The sequence below is a fragment of the Caretta caretta genome, chromosome 13 (genome assembly GCF_965140235.1).
Source record: "Caretta caretta isolate rCarCar2 chromosome 13, rCarCar1.hap1, whole genome shotgun sequence".
Lineage (NCBI taxonomy): Eukaryota > Metazoa > Chordata > Testudines > Cheloniidae > Caretta > Caretta caretta.
The window spans coordinates 16,003,958-16,025,704 of record NC_134218.1 but is presented as its reverse complement, the minus strand read 5'-3'; the positions used below and the strand labels follow the sequence as shown (position 1 = coordinate 16,025,704).

The 21,747-nt window shown below is 41.9% G+C and overlaps 1 protein-coding gene across 6 annotated transcripts; it reads right to left on the bottom strand.

Annotated features, from left to right (window-relative positions):
* Nucleotides 1–2,644: 2,644 nt before the first annotated feature.
* Nucleotides 2,645–19,359, bottom strand: KCNG1 (potassium voltage-gated channel modifier subfamily G member 1). 6 transcript variants are annotated; one of them, XR_012664700.1, is made up of 4 exons: nucleotides 18,758–19,074; nucleotides 9,559–10,363; nucleotides 5,833–9,019; nucleotides 2,645–5,054 (listed from the first exon to the last, which is right to left on the bottom strand). XR_012664700.1 is itself a non-coding variant. In XM_048820372.2 (4 exons), exons 3-4 carry the CDS (start codon nucleotides 10,315–10,317, stop codon nucleotides 8,249–8,251), a joined length of 1,530 nt encoding a protein of 509 aa, XP_048676329.1. In that variant the 5' UTR covers nucleotides 10,318–10,363; nucleotides 11,774–11,877; nucleotides 18,758–19,075; the 3' UTR covers nucleotides 5,081–8,248. The 6 variants fall into 6 exon arrangements, 5 of the variants coding, with proteins under 5 accessions (XP_048676329.1, XP_048676332.1, XP_048676331.1 ...); XM_048820372.2 differs by lacking the exon at nucleotides 2,645–5,054 and adding an exon at nucleotides 11,774–11,877 and having other exon boundaries at nucleotides 5,081–9,019; nucleotides 18,758–19,075; XM_048820375.2 differs by lacking the exons at nucleotides 2,645–5,054; nucleotides 18,758–19,074 and adding an exon at nucleotides 19,299–19,359 and having other exon boundaries at nucleotides 5,081–9,019.
* Nucleotides 19,360–21,747: the final 2,388 nt, after the last annotated feature.

Here is a 21,747-nt window from a genome sequence, read left to right as displayed (position 1 = left end):
ACTAAGCCTGTGTGAGCAGCATGGCCTTGTGAGTGTTTATGAGTTGCCTTGGTTTTGAACCAAGCGGCATCTATAAATGGAAGGCCAGGGAACCAGTAATGGGAGATTTCAGAGGAACAGCCGTGTTAGTCTGTATTCGCAAAAAGAAAAGGAGTACTTGTGGCACCTTAGAGACTAACCAATTTATGTAATTGGTTAATGTAATGGGAGAAGATGTGTGTATGGACTCATGGTAGTCCCCAGTGCAGAAAAGTGATATCAGTGCAATTTTTGTGTACAGACAAGGCCTATGGTGGGGCAAGGTGCTAACCTTAATTTATACTTCTTTTCTTTAGGTGCTCTTTCCATGCTTATACCATGCCCTCTTTTACTGTCATGTCCATTTTTTAGTTTATTCGCCCTATTTCCACCACTCCCTAGAAGTAAAATAATTTATGACCCATTTACTTTGCCACACAATGCCTCACTCTAGTGCTCCTCTAAAATGTACCTGCCTAGTTTCTTAAAATACCCTTTATACTAGCACAGCATTTGGCCTATTTTGCTTTGGGTTAATGCTGCTTTTACACTCCACAGGGTATGGCAATTGGTGACTCTTGCAGTGAGTCATCTTTCCCTGGGATGACCTGATAGATTTCACTGTAAAAGCTGTAGGATGAAATACATCAGACTCTTTAATTAAGTATTTAGCTAATGAAAATATGTATGTACTGCTTAGATTCATAGCTCAGCAGCTGTATGTCTTAATGTCAAAACACAATATCCAGCTACCATCCCAATATAATTAACTGTGCAGGAAATACGTGCATGTCCATATACTTAGTGAAGTGCTTATTGCAGAAACATATACTGAGCTGTGGAGCAGAAAGTGATATACATCTAAATATGGAAATACTTGCTGACCCGCTGTACTTTACAGAAGTTTCAAAAATTGACAACTCTGTAGCCTGGGAAGCAAACAACCTTGGCTTTTAACTCAGATCCCCAGATGATAGTATGGAGTAATACTGTGTATTCCAAGTTTGCCACTTGAGCATCAGATTTGATGCATGCTAATGACCAAATTTTCCAGCTGTTTTTTGGACTCAAAAAATAAAAGTAGGAACAAAATGATTACCAGAAAAAGAGGCTTGGGTAAGGAGAAGCTGAAAATTTGGCCTTAAGGTGCTAAGATTTTACAGTGCCAGAACTAACTTCAGAGAAGTCACATGGGTATACAAAGCCTATCAGCAGGGCTACAGGGTAACAATGTGGTTGTGGTAGCTTGTATACATGTAACACACATTCTGTAATTAGTCTGTTTGGGTCTCTGTGCTTCTAGCTAGGACAGAACTTTATTTCTGTTCAGGTGACATTCATTTCTGGATTAGGTGTTTGAGGCAGAGAGGAGGCAAAATAGCTATTGGACAGAGAATGAGGAAAGATCTGCCAATATCATGTGAGCTTGCTAGCTTTCCTCATCAGTAAGGGCTGTAGCTTATCAGCTGTGCTTTCAGCATGGTTAATGGTGTCCATGGTGATTTCTGTGGAGGATTTCAGAGAATATGAGATAATGGAGCATTCCAAAGAAAGGCAAAAGAAACGGACACAATAGTAGGAAGTTGTAATTTTATTAATTATTTTGGGTCAGATTCTGAACTCCTTCTTTAATCAATACACAGACAAAATGCCCATTAACTTTACTGATGATGGTTAAACTTGCATACACTGGTGGGTCAGTGCCAAACAGATAACCAATATTGTCCCAAAGGGACAGTAACAGTACAAGTCAATACAGAACATGCACAGAGCCTGCATGCTGCAGTGAACTAGGTTGAATTTTAGAAGGATCTCATCTAGTCTCTGTTGCACTCCAGGTTTTCAGACTGCTCATTACCATAGCATCTCAGAAGACAATGAAGGAACAATGATAAGTAAATGAGCTGGTGGGTCTAGCGTTAGGCATTTTAAGCATTAGTATAGAAATATGCCCTTACAGGCTTTTTTCCCAGTGTGGGGCAGGATTTATAAAACATGACTCCAGTTTCATGCCCTGTGACACTACCTGATCTCTGGGAATGGCTCTCTTTGGGTATGTCTACACTGCAATTACACACCTGCAGCTGGTACATGCCAGCTGACTCAAGATGTTTTAATTGTGGTGTAGATGTTGGGGCTTAGGCTGCATCCCAAGTTCTGGGATGCTCCCACCTTGCAGAGTCCTAGAGTCCGGGCTGCAGCCTGAGCCCAAATGTCTAAACCGCAATTAAACAGCCCCTTAGCCAGAGTCCCTTAGCGCAAGTCAGCTGGCATGGACCAGCTGTGGGTTTTTAATTGCAGAGTAGCCAGACCCTTTGTGATCTCATGACATCTCTGTTGGAGACTTCAAACTCACTGTTCCATAATACACTCTACATCCTAGTTTTAAACACTGATGGTTTGTATTTCTGAGACACGAGGCCTAATTCATCTCTGGGATAACTGGATGCTGCAGCCCTGCAAAATCCTCCATGGGATAAGCAATTGAAAAGGGCTGTTAAAATGCAGCAGCTGGGACATCTGTTAATTCAGTCAGTTCCAGGCTGCTGATTAATAGTATAGCTGATTGATTGATTGATTGACTACATTTATAGTTCATTATGACAAATGTTCAGAACACCAAATAAAAAAGCTTAGCCAAAGTTTATTGTTTAAGACAAAGTAGTACAATATGAAACAGACATACATACCTCTCCTTTTGGAAAGAAATGTTTATTTCACAGCATTTTCACCTTACACAGTAGGTGGTCTTCAAAATATACCCCCAAACTCACTTATATTTATACTACTGTTGCTTGCAAGTTAGAATGCACTTTGTGTCACCTGAGATCCAACCCACCAGTTTGCCGAGTTCCTTGTGGTTCTGTACCTTCCCTTATCTCTCTTTTGGATACTACATTTTAAACCAGTTGCCCATGAAGTTACCAGGACAAGGACATAGAATGAATGTATCTTGCCTTTGACAGCCTTTATATTTGCTAATGGCAAAAGCTACATTTAGCTTTGCAGAGTATGGTGGGATATATATCTTGACATAAGTGAGCAGTGGAAAACATTGTGGGAAAGATGTAATACAAATTGGTTAACATAACTGCCCACATGCTGGGTATCATACAGTATTAATCTGGTATGCTTTACGCCTAACATATATGTGTTGGCTAACAAGGTGTAAATTAAAATGGCCATGTGGACAGTCCCTTCCACGACCCTAGAGTAAACAGTTCAGGTTCTAGTTAATGCCATTGGCTGATCTGTTCTCAAAGATTCCTCCTCCCATCTTCTAATTTGTATTTGACACTCTTTAAATTTCATTTTTGATTGAATACGTTCATTTCAATCTGCACAGATTTGGGAGTATGCTGTCCAGTTTTCAGTCTGTTCTGCTGTGCTAAATTCTACTGGCAAATCTGTGAGTGGGATTTGGTGTTTCTTAGCTTTATCAGAAATATTTATCAGTTTCTTTGTTTTTTAACTCATTAACTTTTTTTTTTTTAATTTTTTTAAATTCTCTCCTATAATATAGGGTACAGTTAATCAGTGGTCAGTCCTGAATCTCTTAGTATCTGTTATCTGCTACTGTGTTATTTAGCTGCTCTGAGCTGATAGAGGCCAGCTCCTTTCTGGGCACTACATCTGGATTTAATGGGCACTATGTAATGAATAGGATGTTCAGTAAGCAATTGAATGGGGGATGAGGGATGGAACTGGTGGTACTGTACAACTGAAGACTTAAACTGTTGTCCAAGGGTTAGTACCTCCTCACCTATGATAGGGTATTTTTATTGAAGTATCCTGTAAAGACTAACTCTTATCAAGAGACAAGAAGAGCAGTGGAAAAGAGGTACTGTTCCACCACAGCAATTTTTAGTTTTACATCAATCTGAACACTCAGCTAAACTCTGCCCACACGTCATGAATGTGCAGGATGTGCCAGTTTTCCTTCTCAGACACGTGTATTAGATGATGCATGAATCCATGACTCAGCCCTGCACAAAAGATTTTTGTTTAATAGGACATAGCCAAAGGCATTGAATATTCATATAGGAAAGACTGAGAGTACAATGGAATGACGTTACAGTGGGACCCAATTCCTATATCTGCCACAAAGGGAGATTTCCCTGAGTAAGAATTGCAGGACACGGTTCATGGTGAAGTGGCATTGAGTAAACCTCTAGTAAGGGAAGTATAATGCAAGTCTCCCATTCTTCCAAATGCATGGCAGTGTGCAGACTGCCACTGCAGTCAACGATCCACATCAAATGATGTTCAGTGAGGGAAAATCAAAGAGAACCTCACTGTATCTCTATTTTTTTGCTATAGAAATGTGTTTAAATGATTTTAAATATATATTACACTGATCTGCTGAATTTTATTTTTTGCCACTTTTGAGAAAAGTGGGAAAAAAGAAGAGATTTTCAGGAGTGTAATTTAATGAGTTGTCATCCTAATTGGAAATGCAGGTCTCTGCAGGGATTCTTCTCTTCACTTGAACTCCCCATCTGTTTCCTATTCATTCCTTCAATTTCTGTCCCTGATTTCTTCTCTTCTCATTCTTACTTAGTTTTACAAACAATTTTAAAGTTATGTTCTGACTGGCAGGGGGAATGCGTAAGTTTCTGGCTCTCAGAAACACATGAGAGAGAGGGTTCCTGTACTCAAGCTGTTGAATTGGCACTTAGAGCCTAAGGGTGCACTAGAAGTACACAGGCAGATAGAGAGATTTTGACTCCTGACTAATGCTCTCTTCTGTAGCCAACCTGCTTCAGCTAGTGATGTTCATTGCCCAAATCCTCTCTCCCAACTGGTAGTCACTTCCTACGTGGGACCTCAGAACGTCAATCACCCATGTAAGTTCTCCCACTTTTGCTTTCTTTGCACCCTCTTCCATCCCTCCCTTCTTGCAGCCAGGCATGAGAAATGTGTCACCAACAGAGGATAAAGGTGAATGAAAGTCTTCGTCCGCTCTGAGATTTACTCCACTATTGCATCATCATCTTGCTCCACTGATGACACTTCAGCTGCTTGTAGTAGCCAGCCTGCATTATAAGCAAGCACATGAAAATATAAAGAAAGCCCAACTCTTTATTCATCAAAATTAATATAGCTACTACCATTCAATTTGAAAATATACATACTATTGCTGTATATACAGGATAATACAAATAGCAAAGCGAATCCAGCTCTAGTAGGATATTTGACAAGTACCACTTTTTATCAGTGGCAATTTAAACAATTCCTTTGTACTTCATGAAAGCACAGAGTGTTTTTAAAGGAACTTTTTGTTAACTTCACATGCTGTTAAAAAGCAAGAAAGGAAAGCTATCAGACTCAGTAGCTGTCAGCTGTGTGGCTGGAAACATTTCAGAGTCAGCTTTTGAATCAATCTACAATTTCATAAATTTGTCTACAAATTGAGATAATACACTGTAAAGAGTTATAATAATTTAAAATCTTCAGGCTTCACAGTAGAAACTGGAATTCAGCATGTGGGATTCATGCTAATGTTGTATTCCTAAGACATATAGCTGTATTAATTTAGCATAAGAACTACAGTATGTATCACTTTGCTGTAAAACATAAGCAATTTGTTACAATGATTCATAGTACGACATGTTGATTCTCGTACAAGTTATTTGTTGCCAAGTGCAAAATTACAATGGGCTACATCCTGAAATCCTTACTTGTTTCCTACTCAGGCAAATCCCCCTCCGGCTTGGTGCTTAGTACCCACCCTTAAGGATTTGACTCAAGTCATGACTTCAGGATCTGGCCATAATTTTACAACAGAAAAAACAATATCTGAAATACACTTACTTAACGCTGATTTAAACATAAATTGATGAAATTAGGCCAAATCCTCAGCTGGTGTAAACTGGCATAGCATGGAGCTCAGCAGAGGATGTGGCCCATAATCTCTTGATTCATGTTTATTTTGACATACAGCTTCTCCTTTAGGGCCCAGTCCTGCAAACACATACAAGTAATTTTACTCTTTCAAATAGTCCCATTAACAAATCCTTTTATAATGGATGCTAATACAAAGGAATAAAGACCTCGAGTGCTTGTGTTGTGGTTAAAGTTACAGCTGATCAAAACATTTGGAATTTTTTTGATGGAGAAAGGACTATTTTTTCATGAAAAAATAGTCCCTGGTTTTTTCAACTCTAATTAAAGCACAAGAATGGGGGTCAGCTAGGACTATAACCCACTTCTTCTAGGTCACACAATTGCTGTGACCTTGGGCTACTCATTTGACTCATCATGTCTCAGTTTCATTGGAATATTTACCTGTATCACAGCAATTTTGTGAAGCTTCATTCATTAATGTTTGTAAAGTGCTCTGAGAACTCTGGTTAAAAAGTGGTAAGGAGGTTTGAACTATTATTTCTTAGTAGGAAAACATAAGATGTCTATTATGATAATTGTATACATCTAATATTATTTTATTATTATTTATAACTTAAGCCAAGTCACTGTAACATGGAGACTTGGCCATTCAGTGTAGGCCAATACACTAGGTTTCACCTTTCACAGACAAAAATTCAAGTGAAGATGAGTTTTGCATTTCATCCCCAACCTCTTTGATATAAATGACAAAACCATCATACAGTTTAACACAATTGAAAGTCCCTGTTTGAGAGAGATCAGAGACCAGAACAGGGATTCTGAAAAATAGGTTTAAGGTGAGATGGCAGAGATGCTGGGAACTTTCATATTTCTTGGCTCATGACAGTTAATGAACAGGAAATTGACATTGTTCTTTTAAACTGGGAAACTTCACCTAAAGTTAAGATTTTCAACACAATACACACTCTCTAAGAGACAAATCAACCAATTTGATTTCTTTGTTAAAGTTCTGGACTTTGTCTCTTGAGCTGCCATATAGCCCAAACCTGCTCTGATTGAAATGAATGGGAGGTTTGTCATTGACTTCTGGGGGAGCCAGATCAGGACCCAATCCTGAAAGCCTTATTCACCCATGTGGTCCCATTGACTTCAAGAGAACAACTTGGTTTTGGACTAGTAAAGTAAAAGATGCAGGATCGCGCTTCTTTAGTTGTCTTTAAGTTTCCCAAAATAATTTTTCTTCAGTGCTATGATGCCTGCTAACAGTAACAGTGAAGGAAGAGCTAATTAGCTGAAGGCTTTCCACCTTATAGTCTTGAGTCACTGGAGACTGACTTAGTCTCCCATGACTCAATTGGTATTATTTCCTTTTTACATCACTGGCAACTTGTTGTAATACTCCTTGATTTTTTTTAAAAGAAGCCAGATGCCATACAGTCAATGCACAGCACCAGAATCAACCTGATTAGTAATGCTGCAGCTTCATCTAGAAACAGAGTCTTTTTAATTTCTGTTTTCTATCTGGTTTAAAGGGATAACATTGAAACAGACATCATTACTATGATGTTATCATGCACATTTGGTTTAATTTGCAGCTAGCTACCTCCTTGTCATCTGTACTGGATGTCACAAAACGCAAGACCCTCTCACCCATCACTGGGAATATTTTGTTGAACTATATCAGAGCTGCAGTATAAGCCCATTTAAGTTTTGAAGCTGCTGAGCTATAAGTAATTACATCTTCAGCACATGCCTGTCCCAAAGCACGCAGAAACCAATAGCTCCTCTTCATTGTTATTGTTATTTTCAGGAAAGGCTCACAAGGAAAATACTATGTTTGCCTGCCCTAAATGACACACACCTGGTTTAATCCTCTCCAAGGGCACAATGGGTAATTTACATACTTGGTTAATTCTACTACAGTCAATGGAGGTACACTGGGGATGAATTTAGACTTGAACTTGTTATCTTTATAGTATTTATATACATGAAGAAACTAAAGAAGAACTTATTTAATTATCAAAATTAATACCTACATAATGTCTTGGTTGGAAAATGGTACATCACTTTATATTACAAATACAACACAGCCTGTGTCAAGTATGTATTTTACATTGTTCTCATTTCAGTCAGAGAACTCAAATTCCTAATATCCCACTGCATGATCTCATGGGGAAAAACTGTCTTAACTGTACATTTTGTTGAAAAGAAAAGAAAAAGCCTTTAATAATAGGCTTTTAAAACCACATCAGCTTGATGGCTAAAACCCCCTTTCTTGCTATTTGTATAAAGATTTCTTTAAATGCTTCCAAAGCAAATGGTAAGATGGGATCTCTGACTGCATAACTTTGCCCAATATCAGACAATTATGGCAACTTAAATTTCAGTTGTTGTCCCTAGTCTCAGAAGAGATACTGGGAAATAAAATGTCACTCCTTTGTGATTCATTACTTAGCTGAGACTTAGTTTTTAATAAGAATTGTGCTTTTCTGAACATGAGTCTTTCCTGCTCTTGCTTCAGCTCAATGTAGGAGCGTGAAAACGTGTGGAAGATGGAGGTGACAGGAAATGCCATGAGGAGAATGCCACTCAGAATGCTGCTTAAAGCCACCACCTGGCCTGGAATGCTTCTGGGAACCATGTCGCCATAGCCTACTGTTGTCATGGTGATTACTGCCCACCAGTAGCACGCAGGGATGCTGGTAAACTCCTGTGAGTCCGCCATCTCATTCTCAATGACATACAAGAGCGGCGCAAAAAGTGCAATGGCCACGCAGAGGAAGAGCAGCAAGAGTCCAAACTCCCGGGTACACCTGCGAGCGGTGAGTCCTAAAGTCTGCAGGCCGAGAGAGTGCCTGGCCAGCCGCATGACATATAGAATCCTCAAGGCACGGAGTATGCGGAGCACCAGACCTACTTTGTCCAGATAGATGTTGCCAGAGGTTGGCTTTTTAAAGCCCACCGAAGTGGTATCTACTAGTAAAGTGATATAATAGGGCAGAATGGCAATAATGTCAATCAGGGTTAACGGTCTCCTCAGAAATACAAACTTGCTCTTTGCCTGAATGAATCTCAACAGGAATTCCAAGGAAAACCATGCCACACAGACAGATTCCACGATGAAAATATTGTAGCACATCTGGGAGCATTCACCCTAGAAGAAAGAGAAGGAGTTTATACTAAGTAAATGAACAGTCACTATTTTAGTTGGTAAAGTGACAGGAATGATATTTTTTTGGTCTTTAAAGCCATAATATTAAATGAATTGAAGCTGTATTAAGGGGTAACCAGTTTGGCAAATCTGCTGAATTACAAGCTAAATACAAAACTTACCACACCCCCAATACTTCTTCCACTGAAGTCAATGGCAAAACTCCCCTTGACTTCAGAGGCAGTGAGGTCTGGCTCCAACTTCCCTAGTTTCTATCAGTAATTATGGTGTTCTTAAGCAGCACAAACAAAGCTTCAAAAATTCATGATATGGCTGTCCAGAAGAATGCATATTTACAAAATGTTTTTGTCAGAGAAAAGTGTCATTTACAACTTTCAGTATCTTTATCTACAGGCCTTATCCTGCTTGCCCTGAAGACAATTACAAAACTCCCACTTGCTTCAATGGGAGCAGAATTAGGCCCTGTATTTGCTTTACTTTTTCCAAAGAGTGATGTTTTACCATCCTGAAAGTCAACTTACTCTCTCCTCCTCCTCTCTTAAGTCGGGCATGGTGCTGATGGATAGGTTCACTGCAGTAATGGTCACAAACAATACAGACAAACATGCAAATACTTTCCCAGGAAGCCCCGACTGAGGCCTCTCCACCATGTCTTGTAACTTTTTCATGCACAGGCTGGCTCTTGTCTCTTCCACTGTTTCACCTGGGTTTTCATTCTCTATGAGGTCGTCCTCCCTTTCGTTCATTTCTGTAAACTCCTCCATTTTTTGCAGATACCTCCTCTTGCAGCACCATTCCAGACTGTCCTCCTCAATGCCCCAGTAGAGCAGCTCCTCTTGGAAAGAAAGAGCGCACATCTCTCGCATGAGCCGAAGCTTCCCAACCCGCAAAAATGTCAGGATTGTCCTAAATGCCCCCGGGTTGCGGTCGAAAAAGAATTCATTGCACGTCACATCGTAATCATCGCAAATGTTTAAAATGTCATCAAAATTATTACAAAATTTCAGTTGGCCCAAGCGTGTCAGGGGAAACTCATCAAGTGTGGTCCAGGGCAGCAAGTATTTAATGCCCCCTACATTTATGATGATATGATGCTTCCGGTCCTCAGGTTGAATGCTTTTAAAGAGATCCTCTTTAGGGTGAATTAGCTTGGCTCCTTGGTAAAAAACTCCCTTGAGGGTTTCTGTTTCTGGAAAGAACGTGTGGTTGAAGGAGGTATCTGAAGCACAGCTCAGGGCGCTATAGTCATAATCAGAATTTTCTCCTGTTAAAAGAGTCATTTTGGAAGCTAACTTCACATCCCTTAGACACTCCAGCAAGAGTATTCTGCAACAAAGAAAATACAGATGTTTGGTGTTAATGTATATGTTTGCCCTCTGGATCTGAAACAAAGATGGTGATTGAAACTTGACTATCTATAGGGCTGCTAAAGAAATCACAGAGAAAATGTATGCCTGCAAGTGGCTCTGTATATTTAGCAGAATGCGAATGTAAAAAAGAAGTTATCGCACAGACATGTAGAGTTCAAGTGTGTGGTGCAGAAAAGGAATTGGAAAAAAGCATTCCTGTTTGTTTACAATATGTAAAAATCTTCTTAAATATTTTAGTAACAATTACGTACATACAAAAGAATCTGAAGTTGATTATGATGAACTTCACTAAGTATCCTTGTCTGTTCAAGCAGTCTTAGACTGCTTTCAAGGAAGTCAAATGGAAACAATGTTGACAAAACATTTGCACTGCTATTCATATATAATGCTTGCCAGTTGTGTGTAACTGGACACATAAATAGCATGACAGCTTGCTCTCTGGAGCCTCAAACCTTATTCAGAGAAGATAGTTTAATAACTTTATATGAATTTCATACAAATCATACACTATTCTTTGGATTCAATAATTTTGTTTAATAGACATTGTTCTCACTGTACTGCTAATATATTTAATATAGTTGGAGCAAAGGTACCTTTCTCTGTCATTCTAAGAGTCTTCAAAAGGTTCTTATGATATGGTTCTGAAAATATGAAGGAGCAAATTCTGCTCTCAGTTACACTAGTGTAAATTTGGAGTGACTTCACACAAGGAATGGAGTGATCTTGGGTTCATGCCCATATAAAAATTTGGCCCTGAAACTGCTAAACTCTCTCTGCCTAACTTGCTGCACTGCAACATTCACTTGGATTACTTTGGAAGGTGGCTGTCACATAAGAAAGGAATATGCCACGCTGGCTCTAGATTTCTCATCTGTATATTCAGCCACATTTAACATGAGTAGCTATTTAATTTTATTGGGTGGGGGGGGAAGTGTTTTCATTGAAAAACAATTGAGTGCAATAAATAACTAGTAATCACACTTGCTAGTCACAGGCTCACAGAGGGGCAGCAAATATTCCATGCTCCAGCCTTCCACAACAATATATTTTTGCTGCATGTGCTTGGGACACTTACTCTGTCTCCTTTAATGGGTGGGGAGGGAGACAGCAGCGACAGTAGGCTCCATTAGACACAGAACTACTCTTCTCTGGTGTTAAAGATTATGAATGAAGCCATTTATTTTAAAAGCTTGCATACTTATAGCCAGAAGCACCACAAGTATCACGCTGCAGAACAGCTGCATTTCAATCTCAGCATGATGGGCTGCTCATGCATGTCAAAATTCTCTGTACATGGCAGACTTTAATGTTACCATTATCTCAGCTATTCTCTACGCTGAAGTTTAATCCCCCTTCTGGAGCTAACCTTTTCCTGTTTCCTCATGGCAGATGGACTCGTGTTCTTGGTGGAGTGACACCTTCATGCCTCTGACACCTCTCAGTATAAAAGGAATTCAATAATCACCTGCCCTTAAAGAGAAGATGGAGGATCCTGGGTAAGGAAAACCTATGTAGAATACACAAGTATAGCCAAAGCTTCATTCAGATCCTGCTAGAGCCACAGCACTCTTTCCTGGCCTGAGGTAAGCAAAGAGGGCTTTGTCGTCTTGTTTGTATCATGGAGTAGGATCTCCACTGCTGCTCCCCCGTGCTCCATGAACACAACTCACAGGAAAGGTGCCAAAAACTCCTATACGTTCAACTTTCCCTGCCTTATTACACAAACTCTCATTTACAAAACTGAGCTCTAAGTTGTTCTGTCTTGGCCAGGAACATACACGTATGGCAATGCCCAAGGCAAGAGAAATACAATTCTAAAAAATCTTTGGAACTGAAACGTGGAGAGCAAACAAAGGGGCAAATCCACTGGTTGTTAGGCAAGGTTCTAATGGATTTCAGTAAGTGTCTTGCCTGAATAAAGACTGAGTAATGGGCTATTGATTGACATGTCATATTTTCTGCAGAAACATTAACACAAAATGTAATCCTATGTAAAAAGACACTGTCAAGGTTCCTTCCCCACTCTGAACTCTAGGGTACAGATGTGTGGACCTGCATGAAAACCTCCTAAGCTTACTTTTACCAGCTTAGGTTAAAACTTCCCCAAGGTACAAATTAATTTTACCCTTTGCCCTTGGATTTCCACTGCCACCACCAAACTTTATCTGGGTTTACTGGGAAACGTAGTTTGGACACGTCTTTCCCCCCCAAAATCCTCCCAACCCTTGCACCCCACTTCCTGGGGAAGGTTTGGTAAAAATCCTCACCAATTTGTATAGGTGACCACAGACCCAAACCCTTGGATCTTAGGACAATGAAAAAGCATTCAGTTTTCTTACAAGAAGACTTTTAATAGAAGTAAAGGAATCACCTCTGTAAAATCAGGATGGTAGATACCTTACAGGGTAATTAGATTCAAAACATAGAGAATCCCTCTAGGCAAAACCTTAAGTTACAAAAAAGACACACAGACAGGAATAGTCATTCTATTCAGCACAGTTCTTTTCTCAGCCATTTAAAGAAATCATAATCTAACACATACCTAGCTAGATTACTTACTAAAAGTTCTAAGACTCCATTCCTGTTCTGTCCCCGGCAAAAGCAGCATACAGACAGACACAGACCCTCTGTTTTTCTCCCTCCTCCCAGCTTTTGAAAGTATCTTGTCTCCTCATTGGACATTTTGGTCAGGTGCCAGCGAGGTTACCTTTAGCTTCTTAACCCTTTACAGATAAGAGGATTTTTCCTCTGGCCAGGAGGGATTTTAAAGGGGTTTACCCTTCCCTTTATATTTATGACAGACACGCTCTGGGAAATTCCAGCCAATAGTGAGATTATTAGTGAAGCTTCATGACGAGTGATGGTTCTCTGCCATTACCTACTGGTAAAGCTGCAGAGTTCAGATAAGCTAATAAATCCTGTATAGAATGACAGCTGCACTGCAAAAGTTTGCACCTGCAAAGAACAGAGGTCAAGGGGTGCAAATTTAGAGGTCATTTTTCAAAGATTGGCTCCAAGGGTAGGTTGGTGTTAGCTTCTACTTCTCAGAGAATGCTTTTACTAACAACCAAACTTGCAGTTACCCTGAGATATAGTCCTACCATATAAAGCATTCCCATTGACTTTACAGCTAGTCTACTAGTAAAGTACTCCTGAGATGATGTTCTCTGTGAGAATGATGCCCTGGGGAATTCAGGCTATAACTCCTGCTGAGATGTGGGAGACCCTGTCAGATGCTGAACTGACACCCACACCCCCTCCTTCAGTGTTCCCCAGTGTTCTGTTTCAAAAAAATGTTTTATTCTTACCAACTTGACTGTGTCTATTGTGGGGTTGGGCCAAAGGGAACGCTGATACGTTTACAGTTCCTGGAAATTGTGAATAACCAGGAGAGGAGTTATATTAACCGTTTTCCCTTCTGAGGTAAGCAAAGAGGGCTTCTGCTATATCAGATGATGTGGGTTAATAACAGCTTATGCCCTTAATTGCAGCCAGAAAAAAAATGAGGAGGCAGCTAATCTCTGTGATTGGTTTGCTCTCCCAGTACATCCACTGATACAACGTGAGGAAATGGGAGAAAAAATGTAAATGTTATGCGTGTGTCAGGCTTGCACTGTAACCCACAGGCACCAACTGTGAAATCATTAAGCCATAAAAATGCGTTTTCATTGCCTTCCCACCTCTGTCTCTGTATGTGTGCAAGACGACAGGCCAAATTAATCCGTGGTGTAACCCACTGAATGGCTGGGACTATAAAACGTGGCCATTGGCTACCCTTTTCCTGTAACGAGAGGTTGAGAAGCCTAGATAGTACAACTAGATGCTACAATGGTGGATGCCTAGTAGATATCCATCTCTACATCTCATTTATCTCACATGCAAAAAGCACAACCTCCCAACCATCCCTATGTCTGGCTGAAGCTGAACACAGGCAAGCCACAGGTGGTAACATTTGGAAGGTGGGAAACACTTTGAACAGCTAGCTATCACTTTTTGTTTACCCTCCATGGATGAAGTCTACCCCAAAATGGCCAAACTGGTCCACAACATAAGGTCTTCTCAATGCTGCTGGACTCATGGAGAGTGATGAGCCACAAAAATTATTTTATTTAGGACTAGCCAGAAAACTGAACCCTACCCTCCACACTAGGCTATTACCACTGGATCTAGGTATGAACACTCCATCATCAGCAATGCTTCAATAACTCCAGAACACAGCCGCTTTCTCTTCAGCAACACCAAATTCGCCAGGAGCACTTTGTTGCGTCCATCCATCCCCGTTCCACTCACTACCCTGATTTCCTGTGGAATACTGGGCCAAAACTCAGAGCTAAGCTTTATGGCCTTACAGGGGATTGTCCCAAGGTACCTCAGAGAGCGCTGTGACAACACCACCCTCCACAGCTGCTTTTCTCAGGAAATGTGGAACTGTCAACGTCCAGGATGGATCTCGTGAAAGCAGAAGACAGGACATTCTTGGCAACACAAGTCTCTGGCACTCCTTACTGGGGAAGACCAGAATGGCCACATATTCCATAATCTTCAAAATGAGGTTTAAAACTCACTCCTTCAACTTGGCGTTCCTGGAAATGTGGCAGAATATGACAAAGAAGGGGGAAAAAAAGGGAGGAGAAAGAGGCAAGAGAGTAGAAGAAAATCAAAGATAATAAAAAACAAGCCCACAGTCCCTGACTGTGTGAAGCAGGAAGGAAAATGAAACAGTACAGTGTTAGTCTGTGCTGTTTGTATTATTCCTTGGGAGGCACGCCTATGCTATGGTGATAGGTGTTGCCAGAAGACCAAGATGGCCAGGAGAAAGATGACCAACTGCAGATTTCTGTTGCTGAAAAGCTCATCAGCAATGAGCAAATTCTATTCACCTCTCAAGGAACACTATACTATAAGCAAATATTACGAGTGTGCTTTTTCTTTAAAAGATAGGTAAATTCAGCCCTTGTATTTGTGTAAAGTTTCCATTCAGCAATTTGACTTCTATGCCCTTTTCAAAGAAAATGTCAGTTTGAAAATTAAAAATGTTCTGTGGTTACAAGGAAGCTACAACAAAGCTCGATAACAACCAAGTCCATCCTTGGGGTAACTCTACTGGCTGCAGTGGATTTATACCAGGAATGAACTTATCCCATTTCAGCCCAACCCAAATAGTGTATAAAAGCAATAAGCTACAACCATATTTTCATGACACACAACAGACCAAGAACCAAGCAACACTACCATGATAGCAAATCAGCCTTGTACCAGTTCCACAAAAGCACTGTAAAACATCAATTTCAATTAAGAGATGTTTTCAGTCGGACACTGCATCTGAACATTAACGCATTAGACAAACTAGTCAGCCCAGATCAGTAATTATTCTGCGTGATGAGACAGGTCAAGCTCTAAACAGGTCCTCTTGTATTAGCCTGCTCTACAGAAACAGCTCTGGGTAATGCCCAGTGATAAAAATCCACTGGCTCCTTTCATTGCCTTTGAGACAACACTCTCTCTGTTCTGAGTGGACTGGGACTTGGGAAATGTGGGTCCTGTTCCTGGCTGTGCTGCTGGCCTTTTGTGTTACCCTGGGCAAGTCACTTGTCTCTGTGGCTCTCTTCCCTCTCACCCTTTTCTGTCATGTCTATTTAGCTTGCAAGCTCACTGGGGCAGGGGCTGTCTCTCACTGTGTTTGTACAGTGCTTAGCACAATGAAAGCTGTGATCTTGTTTGTGATCTCTACGTGCTACTGTTATACAAGTAATACATAATAACAAATATTCTAGTGTGTGTGTGTGGGAAATATCCTTGGTTAACTTTGTTAGGTTGCAGTTGTGTGTGTGTGTGTGTGTGTGTGAGAGAGAGAGAGAGGAAGTCTGTGTGTATGTGAGAGAGACAGACACAACCTCTTCAGAAATATCTCATGCTCAGTTTGTGTGTTCTTATCAATTATGTTCAGTAAGTAAACCAAGTTAGAAATCCATTTGATTGCTCTGATTATCCCCACAATTGAGGGAGACTATCAGACTAATTAAGTTAGGGGGAAGGGATTATTAAGGATGCCCTTCTAAAGCAAACAGAAACAACTAGTTACTTGTTAAAACTCCAGTTCCAAATTTTTCGGAATGTCCTCTGCAGCATTTTGATTTCTGCAGTGCATCTCTGATGTAATCAGAAATCCTGCAAGAAGCCTTGTTACTGTTCTGTTGCAGAGACAAGTCAAAGTTGTGCCTGGATAAATAACAACAGTGCTAGGGGGACATGGGTCCTATAAAGCCTATAAAGTATCTGAATAGTTCCCCAGACTTCTGTCCCAAGTCTGGTTCCTCGTACTTCTTACATTTGCTGCTGTTTACCATTTCCTCTTGTAAAACATGTTCCAATGCAGTACGACTACTTATATAATTACCTCTCCAAAAAAGGCTCTGCCATAAAAAGCTTTCCTGCCATTTAAAAATTATTCCTGTGTTACACTTCTCCAAATGAAAAAAGATCCACATGCTTCTCAGGCTGTATTGGAAACCCAGCTTGTTATTCTCCAGGACCTGAAGCTCATCGATCCACCATATGGTGCTCACACTATAACACCTGCCTGAGGCTACCATTCTGAAATACTCCAGACTGCAGGGACACAACAACTTATGTAGTGACAGGGTACTCAGACTTCTACTCTACTTACAAACACACCCTAAACATTGCAACCGAAGGAAGTTCCCCAGGGATATGTTTCCCCCACTAGATTAATTGTTATTACTTCTCATCAAAACAAGACTTGGAAAAGTTAGTGTCTGACATTAAAATCATATTAATAAATATGTCCTATGAAAATAAATAAGCACATATCTGCTGCTCTGTTTGATCTGGTGCAAGCAGTTATACTTAAGGCCAGGGCATGTTATGTTGTGCTAACCCACAAACTAAATGCTGACTTTCCTTTTATTTGAGCATGTTACTGAGACTAATGCTTCTGTCAAAAAACAATCAAAAGAGAGGTTTCAGAGGAACAGCCGTGTTAGTCTGTATTCGCAAAAAGAAAAGGAGTACTTGTGGCACCTTAGAGACTAACCAATTTATTTGAGCATGAGCTCATGCTCAAATAAATTGGTTAGTCTCTAAGGTGCCACAAGTAATCAAAAGAGAAGCAACTTTGCCAAAAAAGAATCCCTATCTTCCTCAGAGATTACTTCAGTATTGATTATAACTGATAACTTGCTTTCTTACTTCCAAATAGCTTTTTCATTGTAAGCAACTTTAAATGAGATATTATAGTAAATTTTAAGCACGTTTTAATAAGTAAATGAGATTTGTAGTGTGTTTATATATATATAAACAATTAGTTCACCTTTTGCCATCGAAATGAAAAGTGAACACTGGGTACTAATAGTACATATAGTAGCTTTCCCCCCCAGTATAACCCTTTCTGATGGATAAATAAGACTGAAGCACACTACTTGTTAAAAACAGCTTTTAAGACAATAAACACAAAACAAACAAAAAGTCATGAAATTAACAGGATGAAACAGAGAACTTAAAATAATTAAAATGAACTGGATAAAGGACAATCAGAGCCCGGGCAAAGGACACACGACTCTGAAAGTCAGGAAATCGCACTGTGCAAACAGACAGCTCAGAGAGAGGGAACAAGACACGGAGAAGGAAACAAGGAATGAAAGCGGATGTAAATAAAAAGCCATGTCTAGCTGATGGATTAGCCGAGGCAGCTGTCGGCGAGGCTCTCAAAGAAAGGAGGGAAGGAAACAGAAAATAGGCTGGAAAGCAGCGGAAAGTTCCGGAGCTCCCGGCACTTTCACTACCCGGATAAGCCACTTTAATGAGCTAAAGAGCCATTATTTTAGTGCAACAGTAGGAAACGGAGGCCGGGTGAAGGAGCAGGATTCCTCCTGTTAAATCCCTGCTGAGGGTTAAAACCTGTTGCTTGAACGAGATGTGTATGAGTCTGAAAATCATCATCCCAATGTTCCGGGGAAACGATCAAAGCCTCCGGCCAAGGGGCAGCCTCCCAGGGCTTTCCGGCCGCGGCGGTGGCTCTTGTCCCATGAGTGCTGGTGACCTGGGGGACTGGAGCGAGCGTAAAAAGCAGCTGGCTGCCCTCTGGTCTCTTTTTGTCCCCACCGATAAACAGCCTGAAAGGGAGAGACCCGGGGAGGGGGGACGCGCGCTCAACGCTCTTCCAAGGAGCCGCAGCCAGGCAGGGCTCCAGCCCCGGCGGCTCGTCGCGGGGGAGGAAAGTTCGCTAGAAACTTGCCCGGGAAGTTCCCGGACGCGGCTGGGCAGGGAGCCGGGGAGCGCAGCTGTGCGGGAGAGGGGAGCCGGGCTGGGCAGGGGAACGGGACGCGCTTACTGTGCTGTGGCGGCTCCGGCCGGCTGGGTCCTTCCCCCGAGGAGCCGGGCAGGCGTGGAGGAGCCGGGCAGCGGCAGCAGGAGCAGCGAGCGCGGCGGCTCCGGAGGGAGCCTGAGCTGCGCTGAGCAGGGCAGAGGCACCGCGCCCAGCGCGCAGGCGGCGGGGCTGGGGCTGCGCCCACAGGACGCTCCCTGCTCCAGTCCCTTTGACGGAGAGGGACAGAGTCATGGTAACCGTGGCTCGCGTCGCAACCGGCGGCTGCCGCAGCAACCAGGGCCGCCCGGGAGCCGCGGGCACGCTCCGGAGAGTCGGGCACCGCACGGGCAGGCGGCAACACCCGCCAGCGACAGCCGCGCACCCGCGCCACCCCCGGCCCATGCAACCTACCGCAGACGCGCACGGGCGACCGGCACGTGCCCATCCCGCACAGGCAACAGGCCGCCGCACACTCTGCAGGCTTGCACCCCCCCCCGCGTGCAACGTGCATTGTGCTCACACGCACACACACCTATGAACATGAATTGAGTAGGACAAGCCCCACCTGAATTCAGCTCAGGTTCAACATGGACACAGGCGATAGAGGCCCACACACGCCGCAGGCAGTGGCATACGCCCACCATAGTGCACACACTGGGCGCAGGCATACACACCAACAGTGCATCCAGCGGGCAGACGAACACACTTTGCAGGCACACATGCAGCATTGCTTACCTGCATGCATACCTATATTGCACAAAAATACGCCTATGGACATTGTAAACACCGAGGAGGGATACACACACTCTGTGTATAGTATACCAGCATTGTGGTAGGTATTTTACACACAAATATAAAGACAAGTTTTGGCCCATTCTAAGTGTGTATGTGGATTGGAAATACCTGCATACAAGGTGCATGTTCCCTGTGCAAGCACAGGCATGTACATAGTCCATGTGCAGCACATTTGCACACACTACATCTTCATGTTAAAACTGCAGAGAAATTGGCCAAGCTACCTTCTGAGAATGTGTATTTTGCAGATATTTTTTACACAGACTTTCAGTTTTTACTTTGCCCACATGCCTCTGAGGACCTGACCTGACTGGGAGTGAAGGGAGGAGCTGAGCATGTCTTTCCACAGAAGCAGTTTGTTTGCTACATACATGAGATACTTTGCACCTTCTGCACCAAACTATTTAGGGTGGGCAGGTGACTGCCCAGAAGTTTATTCGATTGTTACAGGCTGTTCTCCAAGGAAAATCCAGGTCCCACTCAGATGAAACCTCTAAGGCCTCAGGCTCTCAGTGCTAAATTGATGGCAACATTTCACCTTTTTCTTCTGCAAACACTAGCCTGCGTGGTTCTGGATGCGGAAAAGCTGGTGCTGTGCCCTGCAGTTGGGCCATTGTACCGCATGGTGTCGCTGCACTGCTGTTTGCTTAACAGGGTAACCTCAAATTGATAACATTTTTGTGAAGTTGTGGGAGACAGCCAGTGAGTGACACATTGGTTGCATCACATAATACTATTGACAGTAAACCCTTGGTTCCATCCCCCATTCTGTGCCAAGGCAACTGAATGCTATTTAAAAATAGTCAGAACAAATGACAATTAAAAATATAAATCACATAATATAAACCCACCCACACCAATAAAAACTAAATGAGTATTCATACGTATCATTCCTATGGCAAGTCACAAAATTCTATTAAAATTAATGATCTCCTATTCAAGTTTTGAAAAATACATGACTCACTGTCCTTGCTATATTTCTCACGAAAGATGTATGGTCTAGCAGATAGGTAAGAATCCCTTATACCGTATGTACAGATCCATTTGTATGGATTTAATCTTGATTTTAAAGGAGTATTTCTTTATGTTAAATATTGGTTAGGTAGTTAGGGAACTGGACTGAGATTTAGGGGATCTGGGGTCAGTCCCCAGCTCTGCTGCAGACTTGCTGTGTGAGCTTGGGCAAAACACTTAATCTCTCTGTGCCTCAGTTTCCATCTGTAATGGAGATAATACTGTTTCCTTTTGTCCACCATCTGTTTTTCTTGTCTGTTTAGGCCTCAATCCTGTGAAGAGACCCATGAAGGCATACCCCTGAACCCACATGGAACTACTTGTAGGACTGGGACCTTAGAATGTAAGCAGCCTAGGGCAGGGACTGCCTCTTACTATAAAGTATTATGTACTGTGCCAAGCAGACACTGGTGCCAGGAATAATGCCTGAAGCACTGGAACAACTAATCAAGGTGTTTGGTGAGCACTGTGGTCCCAGACAGAATGACACCATAGAGAGATACTGGTTTTTTGCCTGAAATCAAGAAGCAGAAGAGGGAATAGAGACTTAGTTTGCAGAGCTGAGAACTCTGGCATTCACATGTAACTTTGGAGACAAAATACTTCCTTATTAGAGACAGGATCATTTGTGGGACACATGATTCTGGCTTAAAGGAAAGATTGAGAGAAACAGATCTAACCTTCAAGAAATGCCTCCCATAGCAAGGGTAACTGAACTGCGCAGGGAAAGATATACAGGTTCAAGCTAAAGGAATGCAGGAAGCAGGTCAGAGAGAAACCTACTGAGAATGCATCATGGTCCATGGAAAGCAACATGAAAGGCAGAAAAAAAAAAAGCCCAGCCAGGGCAGCTGTTCAAGAGGTATGGAAAACAGAGCCACTTTATGTCCCAATGCTGCAGCTACCCCAGGAAGAAAAAAGTGACACCACATGCAGTGATTGAGGAAGTAGAGACTTCCAAAAAGAGTGTGACTTTAGCAGGTACAAAGACTCTTTAAGTGTATATGTACTGCAGAAGAAGGTTTCCAGCCACTCAGCTGCCATTTGCAACTAAATTATAAGATCAGCGACCTGTTTGATTCCAGATGGATTGTGGAATCAGCTGCAATGTAATCCCAGCAACACTGATAAGCAGCAATATTAGTCTGGGGAAGTGCGACCAAATGCAGGTGGTGTACAATAAATTCTGAGTCCAGTGAGCAAAT